This window comes from Manduca sexta, chromosome 28 (genome assembly GCF_014839805.1).
Source record: "Manduca sexta isolate Smith_Timp_Sample1 chromosome 28, JHU_Msex_v1.0, whole genome shotgun sequence".
Classification (NCBI taxonomy): domain Eukaryota; kingdom Metazoa; phylum Arthropoda; class Insecta; order Lepidoptera; family Sphingidae; genus Manduca; species Manduca sexta.
Window position 1 is genome coordinate 11635999 of NC_051142.1, and position 15930 is coordinate 11651928.

General features: G+C 36.6%; 1 protein-coding gene across 1 annotated transcript; it reads right to left on the bottom strand.

Annotated features, from left to right (window-relative positions):
* Positions 1-228: 228 nt before the first annotated feature.
* Positions 229-14648, bottom strand: LOC115442083 (pre-mRNA 3'-end-processing factor FIP1). The gene is made up of 9 exons (XM_030167049.2): positions 14400-14648; positions 14110-14328; positions 11920-12100; positions 11569-11712; positions 11047-11120; positions 9626-9761; positions 987-1243; positions 657-724; positions 229-578 (listed from the first exon to the last, which is right to left on the bottom strand). The coding sequence occupies exons 1-9, from the start codon at positions 14541-14543 to the stop codon at positions 356-358; spliced, it is 1446 nt and encodes a 481-aa protein (XP_030022909.1). The 5' UTR covers positions 14544-14648; the 3' UTR covers positions 229-355.
* Between the last annotated feature and the right edge of the window lie 1282 nt (positions 14649-15930).

Sequence of the window (15930 nt, forward strand, 5' to 3'; positions counted from 1 at the left end):
TTTTCTGATTCTGTAAAATATTGGCAAAATAGCAATAATAATATAAATCAACTTCAGAGACGTCATTTAAATTTATTTTTCTAGTAAATCATTATTACAAATTACAATTCTATGGAGTTTTTATAATATTACTATACATAAATAGTGCTGTGGAATTCGGCATCTACATAATATATTAGACACTCTTATTAGTATTACATCATATAACGTGTAAATAAAAAGAAAATATTCTAAACTTAATTTTATATTTATTCCCGATAATTACATAACTGGCCCGCGAGAACACTCGTCCGGCGTGACATCGCACGGTGTACAACATTCTCTTCTGGGCACGTAACACTTCTTAACATAAGGTTTATTTTTCTTCATCTTTGTCCTTGTCTTTTGTCTTCGGTTTGACACTGCGCTCTCTGTCCCGCGAGCGTTCCCTCTCTCGGGAGCGGTCACGGTCTCTCGTCCTTTCATTTTCACGATCGCGAGATCGTTCTCTGTCACGAGATCTTTCCCGCAGTCTTGGCGATCGAGAACGTGATTTGTGACGGCGTGACCTTGAACGTGATCTTTCGCGTCTATACGATCTGAAAATTATAAAATCATCATTTTAGAGCAATTATATACTTCGACATCACAAAAAAAAATATTATGCATACACTTACTTCTCTCTTATTCTATCAGGCTTCATAGAGCGTGAGCGATCGCGTTCTCTGTCCCTATCTCGGTCTTCCTGTGGAGAAAGCATTAAAACTGAAATAGAGAAGGTAAGCAGCTTCGTATCTTACACATAAATTACTTTGGTATAAAAGAACATGAACATATGGGCAATTATTGTAAATACGTAATCCAATCTTTACTATGCTATTTAAATCTATCATCAAAAATGTCCATAATCTATGAGACTTAAAAGAAGAAAGTAAGAAAATTTTATTATATTATACATTAAAGGTGGCCCAATATAAAACAGCAAATTGCAACTATATGCAACTGACGTCATCTCTCCTATCGCGGTCGCGTCTCTCCCGGTCGTCTCTGTCTCGCATGCGGGCGTCGCGGTCGCGGTCGTGCACGTGGTGCGGGTGGTGCGGGCGGTAGGGCGGCGCGAAGGGCGGCGCGGGCAGCAGGTGCGGCGGCATGTGCGGCGGCTGCATCGGCGCCATCACCGGCGGGCCCATCGGCGGCGGACCCATCGGGCCAGGCGTCAGCTCCTTGATCTCGGTTGGAGTCCAACCGGTTTGCTCGGGGTGACCTGCATATTTTGCTTATGTATTAAATTGTATTTATATTACGACTGTTTTTACTACATTGCTTGCTAAATTATACAAAACAAACATATAACACGATTTTATCCCCGAAGAGGGAAGCAGAGATGCAACTAACGCATCTACTTTTCGCCATGTGTGTTCCGTATGATGATGCGATAAAAGGGAACCTATCGCCAAATCAGGCACAAACTCCAGATTTCGAGCTTATACTAAGAAGGAAAACTTAATATCGCTTTCTCCGACTAAGGATTCGAATTTATTTATTTATTTAGTATTGCAAACTGAGTTTACATTGATCATTTACAAATACATTACACAAGCATAACAAACAAAAAAAAAATATTGCAACTTTGATTATATGCAACCACAACATGAGCCACATAGCAATTATACTAAGACAAAAAGAAATGGAATAGTATTCTTACAACTATAACAAACTATATTAATTAGAATATTGAAATCTGTAATAATATAAGAGAAAAAAATATAATAATCTATAAAGTAAAACTAAAAGGTAAACATATAAAGGCAAATATATAAAAAGTAACAGAATTAAGGTCCAGTTTTATTTACAACTAGCTTTTGCTCGCGGCTCCGCCCGCGTTATAAAGTTTTTCGGGCTAAAGTTTTCCGTTATAAAAGTCACACTATATATTTTCCCGGGAGCCTATGTTCTTCCCAGGGTCTCAAACTGTCTCCATACCAAATTTTATCCTAATATGTTAGATAGTTTTTGAGTTTAACACGTTCAGGCAAACAGATGCAGCGGGGGACTTTGTTTTATAATATATTTTTGTAGAACTTTTTAAGAGGAACATTCCCGTCATACATCATTGGTGCATAACTTTAACTGTTTACGCAGCGCACGCAACAGAAGCTCCCAAAATTAATAAATTTTCCGCGTTTTTGCAACATGTTTCATTACTACTCCGCTCCTATTGGTCATAGCGGGATGATATATAGCCTATAGCACTCCAAGAACAAAGAGCTATCCAACACAAAAAGAATTTTTCAGTTCAAATCGGTAGTTCCTAAGATTAGCCATTACTGCTCCGCTCCTATTGGTATAGCGTGATGATATATAGCCAATAGCACTCCACGAACAAAGGGCTATCCAACGCAAAAAGATTTTTTCAGTTTGGACCGGTAGGTAGTTCCTGAGATTAGCCATTACTGCTCCGCTCCTATTGAGTATAGAGTGATGATATATAGCCTATAGCACTCCACGAATAAAGGGCTATCCAAGGCAAAAATAATTTTTCAGTTTGGATCGGTAGTTCCTGAGATTAGCCATTACTGCTCCGCTCCTATTGGGTATAGCGTGATGATATATAGCCTATAGCACTCCACGAACAAAGGGCTATCCAACGCAAAAAGAATTTTTCAGTTTGGACTGGTAGTTCCTGAGATTAGCCATTACTGCTCCGCTCCTATTGGGTATAGCGTGATGATATATAGCTTATAGCACTCCACGAACAAAGGGCTATCCAACGCAAAAAGAATTTTTCAGTTTGGACCGGTAGTTCCTGAGATTAGCCATTACTGCTCCGCTCTTATTGAGTATAGAGTGATCATATATAGCCTATAGCACTCCACGAATAAAGGGCTATCCAAGGCAAAAAGAATTTTTCAGTTTGGACCGGTAGTTTCTGAGATTAGCCATTACTGCTCCGCTCCTATTGGGTATAGCGTGATGATATATAGCTTATAGCACTCCACGAACAAAGGGCTATCCAACGCAAAAATAATTTTTCAGTTTGGGCCGGTAGTTCCTGAGATTAGCCATTACTGCTCCGCTCCTATTGAGTATAGAGTGATCATATATAGCCTATAGCACTCCACGAATAAAGGGCTATCCAAGGCAAAAATAATTTTTCAGTTTGGACCGGTAGTTTCTGAGATTAGCCATTACTGCTCCGCTCCTATTGGGTATAGCGTAATGATATATAGCCTAAAGCACTCCACGAACAAAGGGCTATCCAACGCAAAAAGAATTTTTCAGTTTGGACTGGTAGTTCCTGAGATTAGCGCGTTCAAACAAACAAACAAACTCTTCAGCTTTATATAATAGTAAGTATAGATATTGATTGAGAAACTTGCAAAATTCGGGACATGGGGTTTTGATTGGTGCACATCCTACTTAAAAAATAGAGCTTCAAAGGTCGCAATTGATGGAAATGACTCAGTTCTTTTTGTTGCGTATTCATGGGGTCCCTCAGGGATCAAACTTGGGACTATTACTTTTCAATCTTCATAAACGATATTACTAACATTTTCAAACATTCTAATTACTACCTGTTCGCCGACGATCTAAAAATAATACGTACTATACATGACTTTGACGATGGAAAAATACTCCAAGAAGACATTGATAACTTAATATATTGGTTTATCTATATCTACACTTCTATATATACTATTATATATACTTATATACTATTATATAAAGCTGAAGAGTTTGTTTGTTTGTTTGTTTGTTTGTTTGTTTGAACGCGCTAATCTCAGGAACTACCAGTCCAAATTGAAAAATTCTTTTTGCGTTGGATAGCCCTTTGTTCGTGGAGTGCTATAGGCTATATATCATCACGCTATACCCAATAGGAGCGGGGCAGTAATGGCTAATCTCAGGAACTACCGGTCCAAACTGAAAAATTCTTTTTGTGTTGGATAGCCCTTTATTCGTGGAGTGCTATAGGCTATATATCATCACGCTATGACCAATAGGAGCGGAGCAGTAATGACTAATCTCAGGAACTACCGGTTCGAACTGAAAAATTATTTTTGTGTTGGATAGCTCTTTATTAGTGTAGTGCTATAGGCTATATATCATCACGCTATGACCAATAGGAGCGGAGCAGTAATGAATAATCTCAGGAACTACCGGTTCGAACTGAAAAATTATTTTTGTGTTGGATAGCTCTTTATTAGTGTAGTGCTATAGGCTATATATCATCACGCTATGACTAATAGGAGCGGAGCAGTAATGGCTAATCTCAGGAACTACCGTGTTTGAACTGAAAAAATCTTTTTGTGTTGGATAGCCCTTTGTTCCTGGAGTGCTATAGGCTATATATCATCACGCTATGACCAATCGGAGCGGAGCAGTAATGAAACATGTTGCAAAAACGGGGAAAAATTATTAGTTTTGAGAGCTTCCGTTGCGTGCGCTGCGTAAACGGTTAAAGTTATGCAACAATGATGTATGACGGGATTATTCCTCTTAAAAAGTTCTAAAAAATATATTATAAATAAAGTCCCCCGCTGCATCTGTCTGCCTGAACGTGTTAAACTCAAAAACTACCCAACGTATTAAGATGAAATTTGGTATGGAGACAGTTTGAGAGGCTCCCGGGAAACTACTACTTTTATAACGGAAAACTTTAGCCTGAAAAACTGTATAACGCGGGCGGAGCCGCGGGCAAAAGCTAGTACTATTATATAAAGCTGAAGAGTTTGTTTGTTTGTTTGAACGCGCTAATCTCAGAAACTACCGGTCCAAACCGAAAAATTCTTTTTGCGTTGGATAGCCCTTTGTTCGTGGAGTGCTATAGGCTATATATCATCACGCTATACCCAATAGGAGCGGAGCAGTAATGGCTAATCTCAGGAAATACCGGTCCAAACTGAAAAAATCTTTTTGCGTTGGATAGCCCTTTGTTCGTGGAGTGCTATATGCTATATATCATCACGCTATACCCAATAGGAGCGGAGCAGTAATGGCTAATCTCAGGAACTACCGGTCCAAACTGAAAAAATCTTTGCGTTGGATAGCCCATTGTTCGTGGAGTGCTATAGGCTATATATCATCACGCTATATTCAATAGGAGCGGAGCAGTAATGGCTAATCTCAGGAACTACCGATTCGAACTGAAAAATTCTTTTTGGGTTGAATAGTCCTTTGTTTGTGGAGTGCTCAAAGCCATATATCATCACGCTATGACCAATAGGAGCGGAGCAGTAATGAAACATGTTGCAAAAACGGGGAAAATTATAAGTTTTGAGAGCTTCCGTTGCCTGCGCTGCGTAAACGGTTAAAGTTATGCAACAATGATGTATGACGGGATTGTTCCACTTTAAAAGTTCTAAAAAATATAAAAAAACAAAGTCCCCCGCTGCATCTGTCTGTCTGAACGTGTTAAACTCAAAAACTACCCGACGTATTAAGATGAAATTTGGTATGGAGACAGTTTGAAACCCTGGGAAGAACATAGGCTCCCGGGAAACTACTACTTTTATAATGGAACCCTTTAGCCTGAAAAACTTTATAACGCGGGCGGAGCCGCGAGCAAAAGCTAGTATCCAATAAAATGACATTAAATCCAGCAAATTTAATGCTTTCATATTAAATTCACATTAAAATGTAATACTTATAACACTAAATACATTATATCAGGAGAAACTATAAATGAGACCACTAATATCCGTGATCTGGGCGTAACACTTGATACTAAATTAAGATTTATCACTCACATAGATGAAATGCTTAATGTTGCCAATAAATTACGTGGTTTCATTCTTAGGAAAGGCAAAGAATTTAAAAAGTCTTCTACCACATTAATGCTATACAATAGTTATGTAAGGAGTAAGCTGGATTATTGCAGCACAGTCTGGTCTCCTCTGTATAATGTATACATTAACAGAATCGAGAAGGTACAAAAGAAACTACTTTACCACATGTACCGGTTTAGGCCACCTGATTATGTGAGATCTTATAAAGATAAATTATGTTTCTTCAAACTGCAGTTCTTAAGTGAGAGAAGAGATCTTTTGAACTTAGTCTTTCTCCACAAAGTCATGAACGGTATTATTGACTCTCCTACATTACTAAATAAGTTCTCGATTAAGGTACCAAACAGACCTCCTAGGAAGCCCGGTCCTTTATTTTATGTGCGTTTTTGCAGAACAAATACAGGAAAACAGGCACCTGTTCCTCGTCTGTTTTGTTTGTACAGCCAATCAGTAAATAACATTAGCATTGATATTTTTGGTGACAATTTGTCATGTTTCAAAAATTAAATTTATACTATTATATAAAGCAGAAGAGTTTGTTTGTTTGAACGCGCTAATCTCAGGAACTACCGGTCCAAACTGAAAAATTCTTTTTGCGTTGGATAGCCCTTTGTTTGTGGAGTGCTATAGGCTATATATCATCACGCTATACCCAATAGGAGCGGAGCAGTAATGGCTAATCTCAGGAACTACCAGTCCAAACTGAAAAATTCTTTTTGCGTTGGATAGCCCTTTGTTCGTGGAGTGCTATAGGCTATATATCATCACGCTATACCCAATAGGAGCGGAGCAGTAATGGCTAATCTCAGGAACTACCGATCCAAACTGAAAAATTCTTTTTGCCTTGGATAGCCCTTTATTCGTGGAGTGCTATAGGCTATATATCATCACTCTATACTCAATAGGAGCGGAGCAGTAATGGCTAATCTCAGGAACTACCGATCCAAACTGAAAAATTCTTTTTGCGTTGGATAGCCCTTTGTTCGTGGAGTGCTATAGGCTATATATCATCACGCTATACCCAATAGGAGCGGAGCAGTAATGGCTAATCTCAGGAACTACCAGTCCAAACTGAAAAATTCTTTTTGCGTTGGATAGCCCTTTGTTCGTGGAGTGCTATAAGTTATATATCATCACGCTATGACCAATAAGAGCGGAGCAGTAATGGCTAATCTCAGGAACTACCAGTTTGAACTGAAAAATTCGTTTTGTATTGGATAGCCCTTTATTTGTGGAGTGCTATAGGCTGTATATCGTCACGCTATGACCAATAAGAACGGAGCAGTAATGGAACATGTTGCAAAAACGGGGACAATTTATTAGTTTTGAGAGCTTCCGTTGCGTGCGCTGCGTAAACGGTTAAAGTTATGCAACAATGATTATGACGGGATTGTTCTTCTTAAAAAGTTCTAAAAAATATATAATAAAACAAAGTCCCCCGCTGCGTCTGTCTGCCTGAACGTGTTAAACTCAAAAACTACCCAACGTATTCAGATGAAATTTGGTATGGAGACAGTTTGAGACCCTGAGAAGAACATAGGCTCCCGGGAAACTACTACTTTTATAACAGAAAACTTTAGCCTGAAAAACTTTATAACGCGGGCGGAGCCGCGGGCAAAAGCTAGTGCGATGATAAACCTTATCGAATGCCTTGGTGAAATCCGTATAGATTGCATGGACTTGATGGTCTTTGTCAACAGCTAATGTCACCTCATCTACATACTGCACGAGATTCGTATTGGTGGATCTCCTTATGAAAAATCCGTGTTGGTTTGATGACAGTTGTCTTTTACAGTCTTTTACATGTCTATAAATAAAAGGGTATACCAGAGATTAGAATATTTTAGCTATGCCACACAGAATGGAAATAGGTCTGTAATTTGTGATGAGATCCTTACTACTACTTTTGTGGATTGGTACAATTCGCGCATCCTTCCATTTAGTAGGGAAAATACCAGAGGATAACGATTTGTTGAAAATACTATGCAAGGGAGACGATAATTGTTCAGCACAACGTGCAACAAAAAGGGGAGGTATATTGTCAGAGCCAGCGCCTTTAGTTAGGTCTAGATGCTTGAGTTTATGGCGTATACTATTAATTTCGATGCTGATGTTTTGAATTTTTTGGCTGAAAACCATAGGTATATCGATGTGACTTTTAGAGCTGTTACTGTCCTCGTACACAGAGGAGAAATGAACTGCAAACAACTCATTAATTTCTTTAGTGCAGTGGTCTGTAGTATCGTTTAAGGTCATACAGAGTGGATAATTTGAGCTGTTTTTACGCATGTTTTTAACGTGAGTCCAAAAATATTTAGGGTTTTTAAGTATCATTGATTCAATTGAGTTGATACGCATTAAGAGATCACAGTCATGACGTAAATAGTCAAATTCTATTTTGTCCAAGGAGTTTTTATATTTTTTGTATTTGACGTGATATTTATGTTTGCGTTTAAGCATACGCACTAAAGTTTGTGAGAACCAAACCGGGTACTTACATTTTGACTTTGGTGAGAATGGTACATGGGTTTTTATTATTCTATTAATGATGGCGTAAAATTGTTCTACCATTTCATTAACATCAACACACTCATCAAACTCATTTGACCAGTCAATTTGACTAAGTTCAAGATTTATGAACTCGTAATTGGCTTTTCTATAGTTGAATCTTTCAATCTTATAACATTTATTAATTAATAATCTTGTTGGGACTACGCGTTATTCCAATTGTGATATCTAAAGGAGGATGTAGTGTATCTATTTTCCTTAAAGGGTTGGTGCAATCGTTTACCTTTATATTATTACTAGTATTGCTAAGTACAAGATCGAGAATTTTGCCGCTACAGTTTGTTAAGTGAATATGTTGTTTAATATTATTAGAATTCGAAACTTTAGGGCGGAAGTCGTACCGTGCACGTACAAATACGCCACCGAGGTAGTAGAAAATTATATTCCGTAATCTATACTTATAATAAATCTGTAGAGAGGTCAATTCTGTACATGAAATATATTTCCAAAATAACTATCAGGGGGTGATTAGGGATCGATACTGATGCCAAAAATGCAATTAGTAAAATTTTTGTCTGTCTGTCTGTCTGTCTGTATAACCGTTATAGAAACAAAAACTACTCGACGGATTTTAACGAAACTTGGTACAATTATTTGTCATACTCCTGTGCTGGTTATAGTATACTTTTCATCACGCTACAATTAATAGGAGCAGAGCAGTGAAGGGAAATGTTGGGAAAACGGGAGAAGTTACTCCATTTTTAAGCTTCCGTCGCGTGTGCAGCCTTAATGGTTAAAGCTACACAGAAATCATGTATGACGGAAATGTTCTCCTTAAAATTATGTAAAAAATATCCCACGACAGCATATGTCTATCTTTTATGGTTGACTAACAATAACACGTGTAACTCCCGATAGCTTAGCAGTTCGAAGCTTTCTCATTATATTTGTCTACCATTACGTTTATAACACTCTCAGTCATCCCAAATTAAAAAAGTTAACATTATTAAATATTCCATAAAAAAGAATCATAGAAATCGGTATAGAAACACCAATGTTATACATGAAATACGCTAATAAAAAGCCATCACGCGTGAATAATGAATCATGTTATAAGGATTATTTTTGTATATATATAAGGTCGCGAACGCACAGGCAGGCGGCTTGCTTGACACCTAGAGGCTAGCGAATCACTTAGCGAGTAGCTTCGTAAAACGAACATTCTCGAACGTTCGCGACCGGCTCCATTTTTGAAGTCCGAAATCCACGCGGGCGAAGCTGCAGGCGGATCTAGTAATAAATATGTTTTTTGTTATCCCATGTGTTTCCGTAAGCATTAGCATTATTACCCCAGTTGTCGTCGTAAGGCGCGTGCGGCGGCGGCTGGAAGTAGTCGGGCGGCGGCGCGCCGAAGTAGTCGGCGGGGGGCGGCACGTCCCGCGCGTGCCCGCTGCGTCCGTACTCGCGCCGCTCCGCCGTCATCACCTACCAAATACAAACATAGTTGAGTTTTGTTTCAATATCTTTTAAATTCAAACCAATACATATTTGACCAAACCACGATGAATGATTTTTGGCTAAATTTAAATGTCAATCCCTTATTTATAGCGTACATACGGGGCTGTGAAGCGTGAGTGATCATCCCGGAATAAATATAGCATTATGTAGTTCAGTATGCATCACAAAACGGCCCAGCGGAAGATCAGCGCTGGTTTTTATCAGCATATGCTGAGCTGGGTTCGCTTTTGTGACGAGCAAATAGATTTAAGTGTATTAAATTTGTAATTACTTATATTATGTAAATTTGCTTGTTACAAATAAATATTTTCTTTCTTTCTTTCTAGTTTTTTAGGACGGTCGCTTTTGGACGCGTTATCTTATATAATCGACTTATCCATAATTATACGTTTATGCACGATACTTCCCAATTCCCAACGCTCGAGATACAGAAGTAGCTCACAAACCGAGTACTTGCAATAATTTACGCTTACTCTCGTATAGAGCGTCGACTGACTTGGATCCCGTATTATGATTATTTATTTAAGGATTAACAATTTTAATATTATAAATAGTTTTACTTTCTGAATTACAAATTGCATTTTTATAATATTCCTAATTTAATTGTTGCCGCAATTACAAACGACCCCACGACATACACACTTTGATGGTATTATAATAGGGATTACTTGAAATATGCATATTCGTACGTAACAAAACATACTATGTGTTGCTCGCCCGCATACAAGGCTTTTCTGGAGACTCACCTGGAGTGAGCCTTTTAGTCACATTGAATACTTTTCTATTATAAAAAGTACAATGTTAATTCAGGACATAAAATTGTGCCAAATTTAAAATATGAGAGCCTAACTTTAATCTCTCTAGCCAATGTTGAATTATAGCGGAATCTGCACGAGACCAACGCTGTCTATTTAAAAATAGGATTAATATATTTCAATGTTTCCTACAGTAGCAAATTACTGGGATAAAAAGGCCATAAATTAATACAGGATATTATTCATCTATTTACCAAATTTCATCCAAATTAGTTCAGCAGTTGCTGTGTTTACATCTAATAAACATACAAACAACTACACAAGCTTTTGCATTTATTATTAATATGTATTTCATTTATCAAGTTAACAGACAAATCCAGAGTATGCGCTTAGTCTGTAAGACAAGAATCATTCATATTTTTATAATTAAATTGTTGTAGGCTTAGGGAAAATGATGATGCCGTAGACAGTTATTAATAAAAAAAAGTATTACATACCTGTATGGTATTCTCTCTGGCCTGGTAATTGTTTGAGACTGCTCCAGACATTCCATCTTCATGTCTAATGACACCTAAATAAACAAAATTATTTATGTTAATAGAATAAATTGAATTCTTTTAAATGTATCAGTGTTATGCTACTAGGGTACTGATCAAGAAATACTTCAATATACGATAGTATTGTTTTTACAATAACATGTATTACACGCGTGGTGGTGTGCGACTTGATTGCCTCTACACAGTAGTACCACCAGTAAGGACTTTGATAACAATTCTTCGCGCGGCATGAGCATGCATTGAGCACGTTATCCTAACGCTAGAACTACGTCTCATAATGCTAAGTAAATCCATTAGCATCCCAAAGTCAAACACAAAATGACTCACTGCATAGCTACCTCGTGTTTGTATCAAAGTAACAAATGCTTTTTAAAAATAGTTTTGAACACTGAATTAATATTATAACAACTTAGCAGATTGCTCAAGCAATAAAGAGCAAAAAAGCAAGCCGTAAAGAAATACCTGGAGGCCTTCTTAAATCCGGCGCAGGCGGACGCAGTGTAGGACCCGCATGCAATCCTACACCAGCCTCGTTAACGCGCATGCGCCTTTGACGCTCGCAATACGCGCTCCACGTCGCTTCGTTGAACCCATAATTAAAATAATCTGCAAACATTCAGGATAATTTTAATCTTGACCATTTTACTTTTTCTTATATTGTATTCACGTTTTAATGAGATGCTTCCTTTAGTAATAGACAATCTTCCGCATTATAGATCATATTAGGAGGGTTAAGTTGTTATTTATTACACTTTTTAAATATTTCACTTTATTGGTATTAAACTTTTTTTTTCAGATTCCCAATGTTCTCACCAGATATATCAGCACCAGGTTTGTTCCAAGGTTTATCTTCAATTGTATCAATGTTAAATTCTAAAGCAGGCACTCCATTAATGCTTCCTGGGCCATCAAGGTCTTCTAATGTGACTTTGCCCCCTGTGGTACCAGAGCGAGGCTTTTCCTGGGCTCCCGGTGCTACTAAACCTACACCTCTCTGTAATCATAAGCCACAACACTACAAGGAATATTTCCATTTATTAAACATCTAAACACCTTCACAAAATTTCGCATTTATATTAGTAAGAAGTAGGGTCAATTATTATATTCTACAAATTGTATACTGGCAAGCTTACCTATACATTACAAACATGGAAAACAGTTAGAACCAAAAAAATTATTCTGATATAAATGGCCTTCATAACACCAGGAGGTATTCTAATCCGGAAAAACGGTTTCACAAATCCGCCAAATCGATCCGATAATGGATGGATCCGAACAATGGATACGGAATTTCAAAAAATGTATAGTATAATACATACTTATATTATTATTTTTTTTAAATATCGACTTGCTTAGTACTAACTTGCCCATCGCCAGACTTTGTTGTCAATTTGGGGGGACAAGGCTAAAATTTTATGTCGTTAAATTGAGTAACTCAACACATGTATGTACATGATACAAAAGTATATTTTAGAATATGCATATACTTGCTAGGTCGTAAGTAGTCCTTTTTTGCATACTAATGTAGTTTCTAAAGGTGCATAAAAACCTTGCTCATATTTGCTATAGTAGATTATTTTTACCTGACTATGTTTGTTTAGCTTGGCAAGGGCTGACTTATACAAATACATCAGACTTTTGAGTGAACTGATGGCGACACTGAAAATTCTTTTAATAGCATGAAATTACAATATGCTTGAGTGCTATTATAGGCTTGCCAAAGTTTTCTGCTGAAGATGTTTCTTAGAAGTAAAAGAAAAAAAATGCTGAACTGAGTACTATTTGAATATTCATTGATTGTCACTAAGTTAGACCATGCCCTGGATTAATATAATATAGGTAGGAAGGTATATTTTTCTATCCTGCATAGATCTTTCACATTGCTAGATCGCAAATAAACACTTAGTTACTAATAAATACATACTAGATATTGGAAAAAAATAAGTAAAATAGTTATGTGACACCAGTTCAGTTGAATTCGAACAGGTCAACAGACATCTGACAAGATCTAGCCATTACAGATTAACGATTGTGTGGGATTGCAATCCCAAAACACCAGATGTTTGTATTAATATTTTTTTTTTATAAATTAGGGAAACACTTATTATTATGTATAGCATAACTATTTTGATATTTCCAAAAAATACAAATTACTCTATACTTGTACATATCAGTGACTATATTATCATGACGATTCCAATGTAACTAGTGAAGTCTAAGATGTTTTTATTAGAGAGATACATTGTCCGAGCTCAATACTGGCAAGATGAAAGTATGGTAATTGCCCGACATTCACTTAGTCAACCTCCAACCACAGTCACCGCTAATTGGCTTACTAACTTTTGTATTTTTATAAAGAAAATGTTTAAGATGATGTACAAATTATACTCCAACTGTGAATGAAAAAAGTTTCATTTCATATGTTAGTAATAAGTATACACTATTTAACTTATTTTTTAACTAAGAAATGCATTTTATTCGACTATTATGGTGACAGGGCAGTCGACGCTCAGGGCCATCTGGGCAAACTCGGCCCCACCCGGGCCATATCAATGCCAGCCGCTAGGGCTGTGACTATAGTAAATACTGCGCTGTTTTTATGTGCAATTTTGTTACTGTATGACGGGTCTATTTTTAAAATGTCATTGAGTGATGTGTTATTATATTAAGTATGTACAAAATGGCAGTATTAATAAATATATAAACAAAAAACTTAATAAGAGCTTATATCCCCCTTATTTCTGTCTAATTATTTTTTAAATTAGTAATATATCTGTCAAGTCTGTTATTGAATTTAGTTCAATAAAAATTATATGCAACAAAGGTTCAAAACAATAATCATACAAAGATTATTAAACATAGCTTACATACTTATTGGTTAAAGAAAGTTTAAAACATTACAACAAGAGTAATTTAACACAAAAGTTACTTAATGTAACATCAAGTTCTATGCACTTTTGGGAATAGTGAAGTTTCAAAAGTTTCAATCCACCCATTACTTACTTTGATATTTAAACTAGCGTATTGAGGTCCTGATTTGATCTCTCCTATGGTTACTTTGACGTCGTCGCTGTCGTCCGAATCTGAGTCTCCGTTCTCCTGGCTGTCCGCATCTCCATTTTGTTCTTGGTCTTCCCGCCCAACCTCCGCGAAATGTTCATCATTAAAATGGGAATCATCGTTGTTACCGTCCCCTTCATCCTGCTCTTTATCTTCCCCCTCCTGCACAACAAAATACTTACAAACACTGTAACAGTATTTCCAATAATTATTTAAAATATAGGTTATCTTACTGTTGTCTCAGTGATGATCTTCTCGGGGTCTTTATCATTGGTTGCTTCGCTTTTCTCATCAATTTGTTCGCCGGTGGACTCCCCATACAACCAGCTGTCATCATTTTCGTCGCCCGGTGTAGCTTCTACAGCTACATTTGCCATTTTCAGTAAATTTACTACAAAATGCAATATTTTGATACATCAAGCGTCATGTCGCAAACGTAAGTCACACAGACTATAATAATATTTTTTTATTTATTCGTTCAGAAAACAGGCTGTAATCTTTTGAGTATACTGCCTATAGTCTTAGGTAGGTACCGTTTACATGCTTCCAAACCATAAATAATAAACTTGTGTCCACACAAACTATTTATTATTTGATACATAATCTTTTTGTAAACATGATAAATAAATTATAAAAATATATATTCATATACTCTCAGTTTGAGCTCTCAGATATATACCGTAGTAGTAAGGTCGGCTTAGATAAATTAAAGTTCCATTTCTGGCGTAGCACAGCAACATACTCCTTGTAGCAATAAATAAAAAAAAGTTCCATATCTGAATTCAGAATTTGAATACAAAACGCTTACAAAAATGCATTACCTCACATACATGATGAATTTTTCCGGAAGTGAATGACAATGAAAGATTCTTAATTTTCTTATATTGGATTAAAAGAATAACATTGGCTAGTGTTTGGATTCAGACATAAAATACAGAAAAGTACAAGTTACACTCCATTGTTTCCGGAGAATGTTTTCGTTTAATTATATAATTTGCAGATCACTATATTCATTCTACATAGCACCTTTCCGTCATGCGCCCTAAAGCCCATTTGATTTGTATTGAAATCACAATCTCCATACGAAACTTCATAAAAATCTGTTCAGTAGATTTTGAGAAAATCGATAACATACAGACTGAGAGAAATGGCTCACTATTGTAGTCATAGTGGCTTCCAAATAAAGGTAGATAAATGCTATCTGTTGTTGAAAATCTTTAGTATTTGTGAGCAGTGATCTAACGTTGTAAAATTAATCAATTTGTGTTATTGATATTTTTTTTGTATTGTTATTCATTGCTATTGAATGATACAACTAACATAAACTTGGTTAAATTTATTTTTAGCTTTTGAGATCTTTAAGTTCCTTTAAATTTTTATAGTTTTTTTTTATAACAACCACTTTACTTATTGTGTTTACTTGTAGAAAATCTTAGAAACACTGCGATAAATACATAATACATACATATATTACGTTAACTATATTATAATTCTCTTTGCATATATGGGTCAATAGCAAATTATCGATAGCTTTAAAAATGTTAATGGTAAACCCATAGAATCTAGTCTATGATTTTTCATCAAATTCAGTAATGACATTTGCTTCCGGAAGCTCCCGAGCTTGGGAAAAGTAGGAAGTGGAAAGCCCTTGGTCTATGAAAACTCTTATTTTAGAGCTATATAATCCCAATATATTGTTACGCGCCGCTATCCTAGCCGATCACATCGGGCGTTTCCGGAAGTATTCGGCTGCGCGGTCTGGCT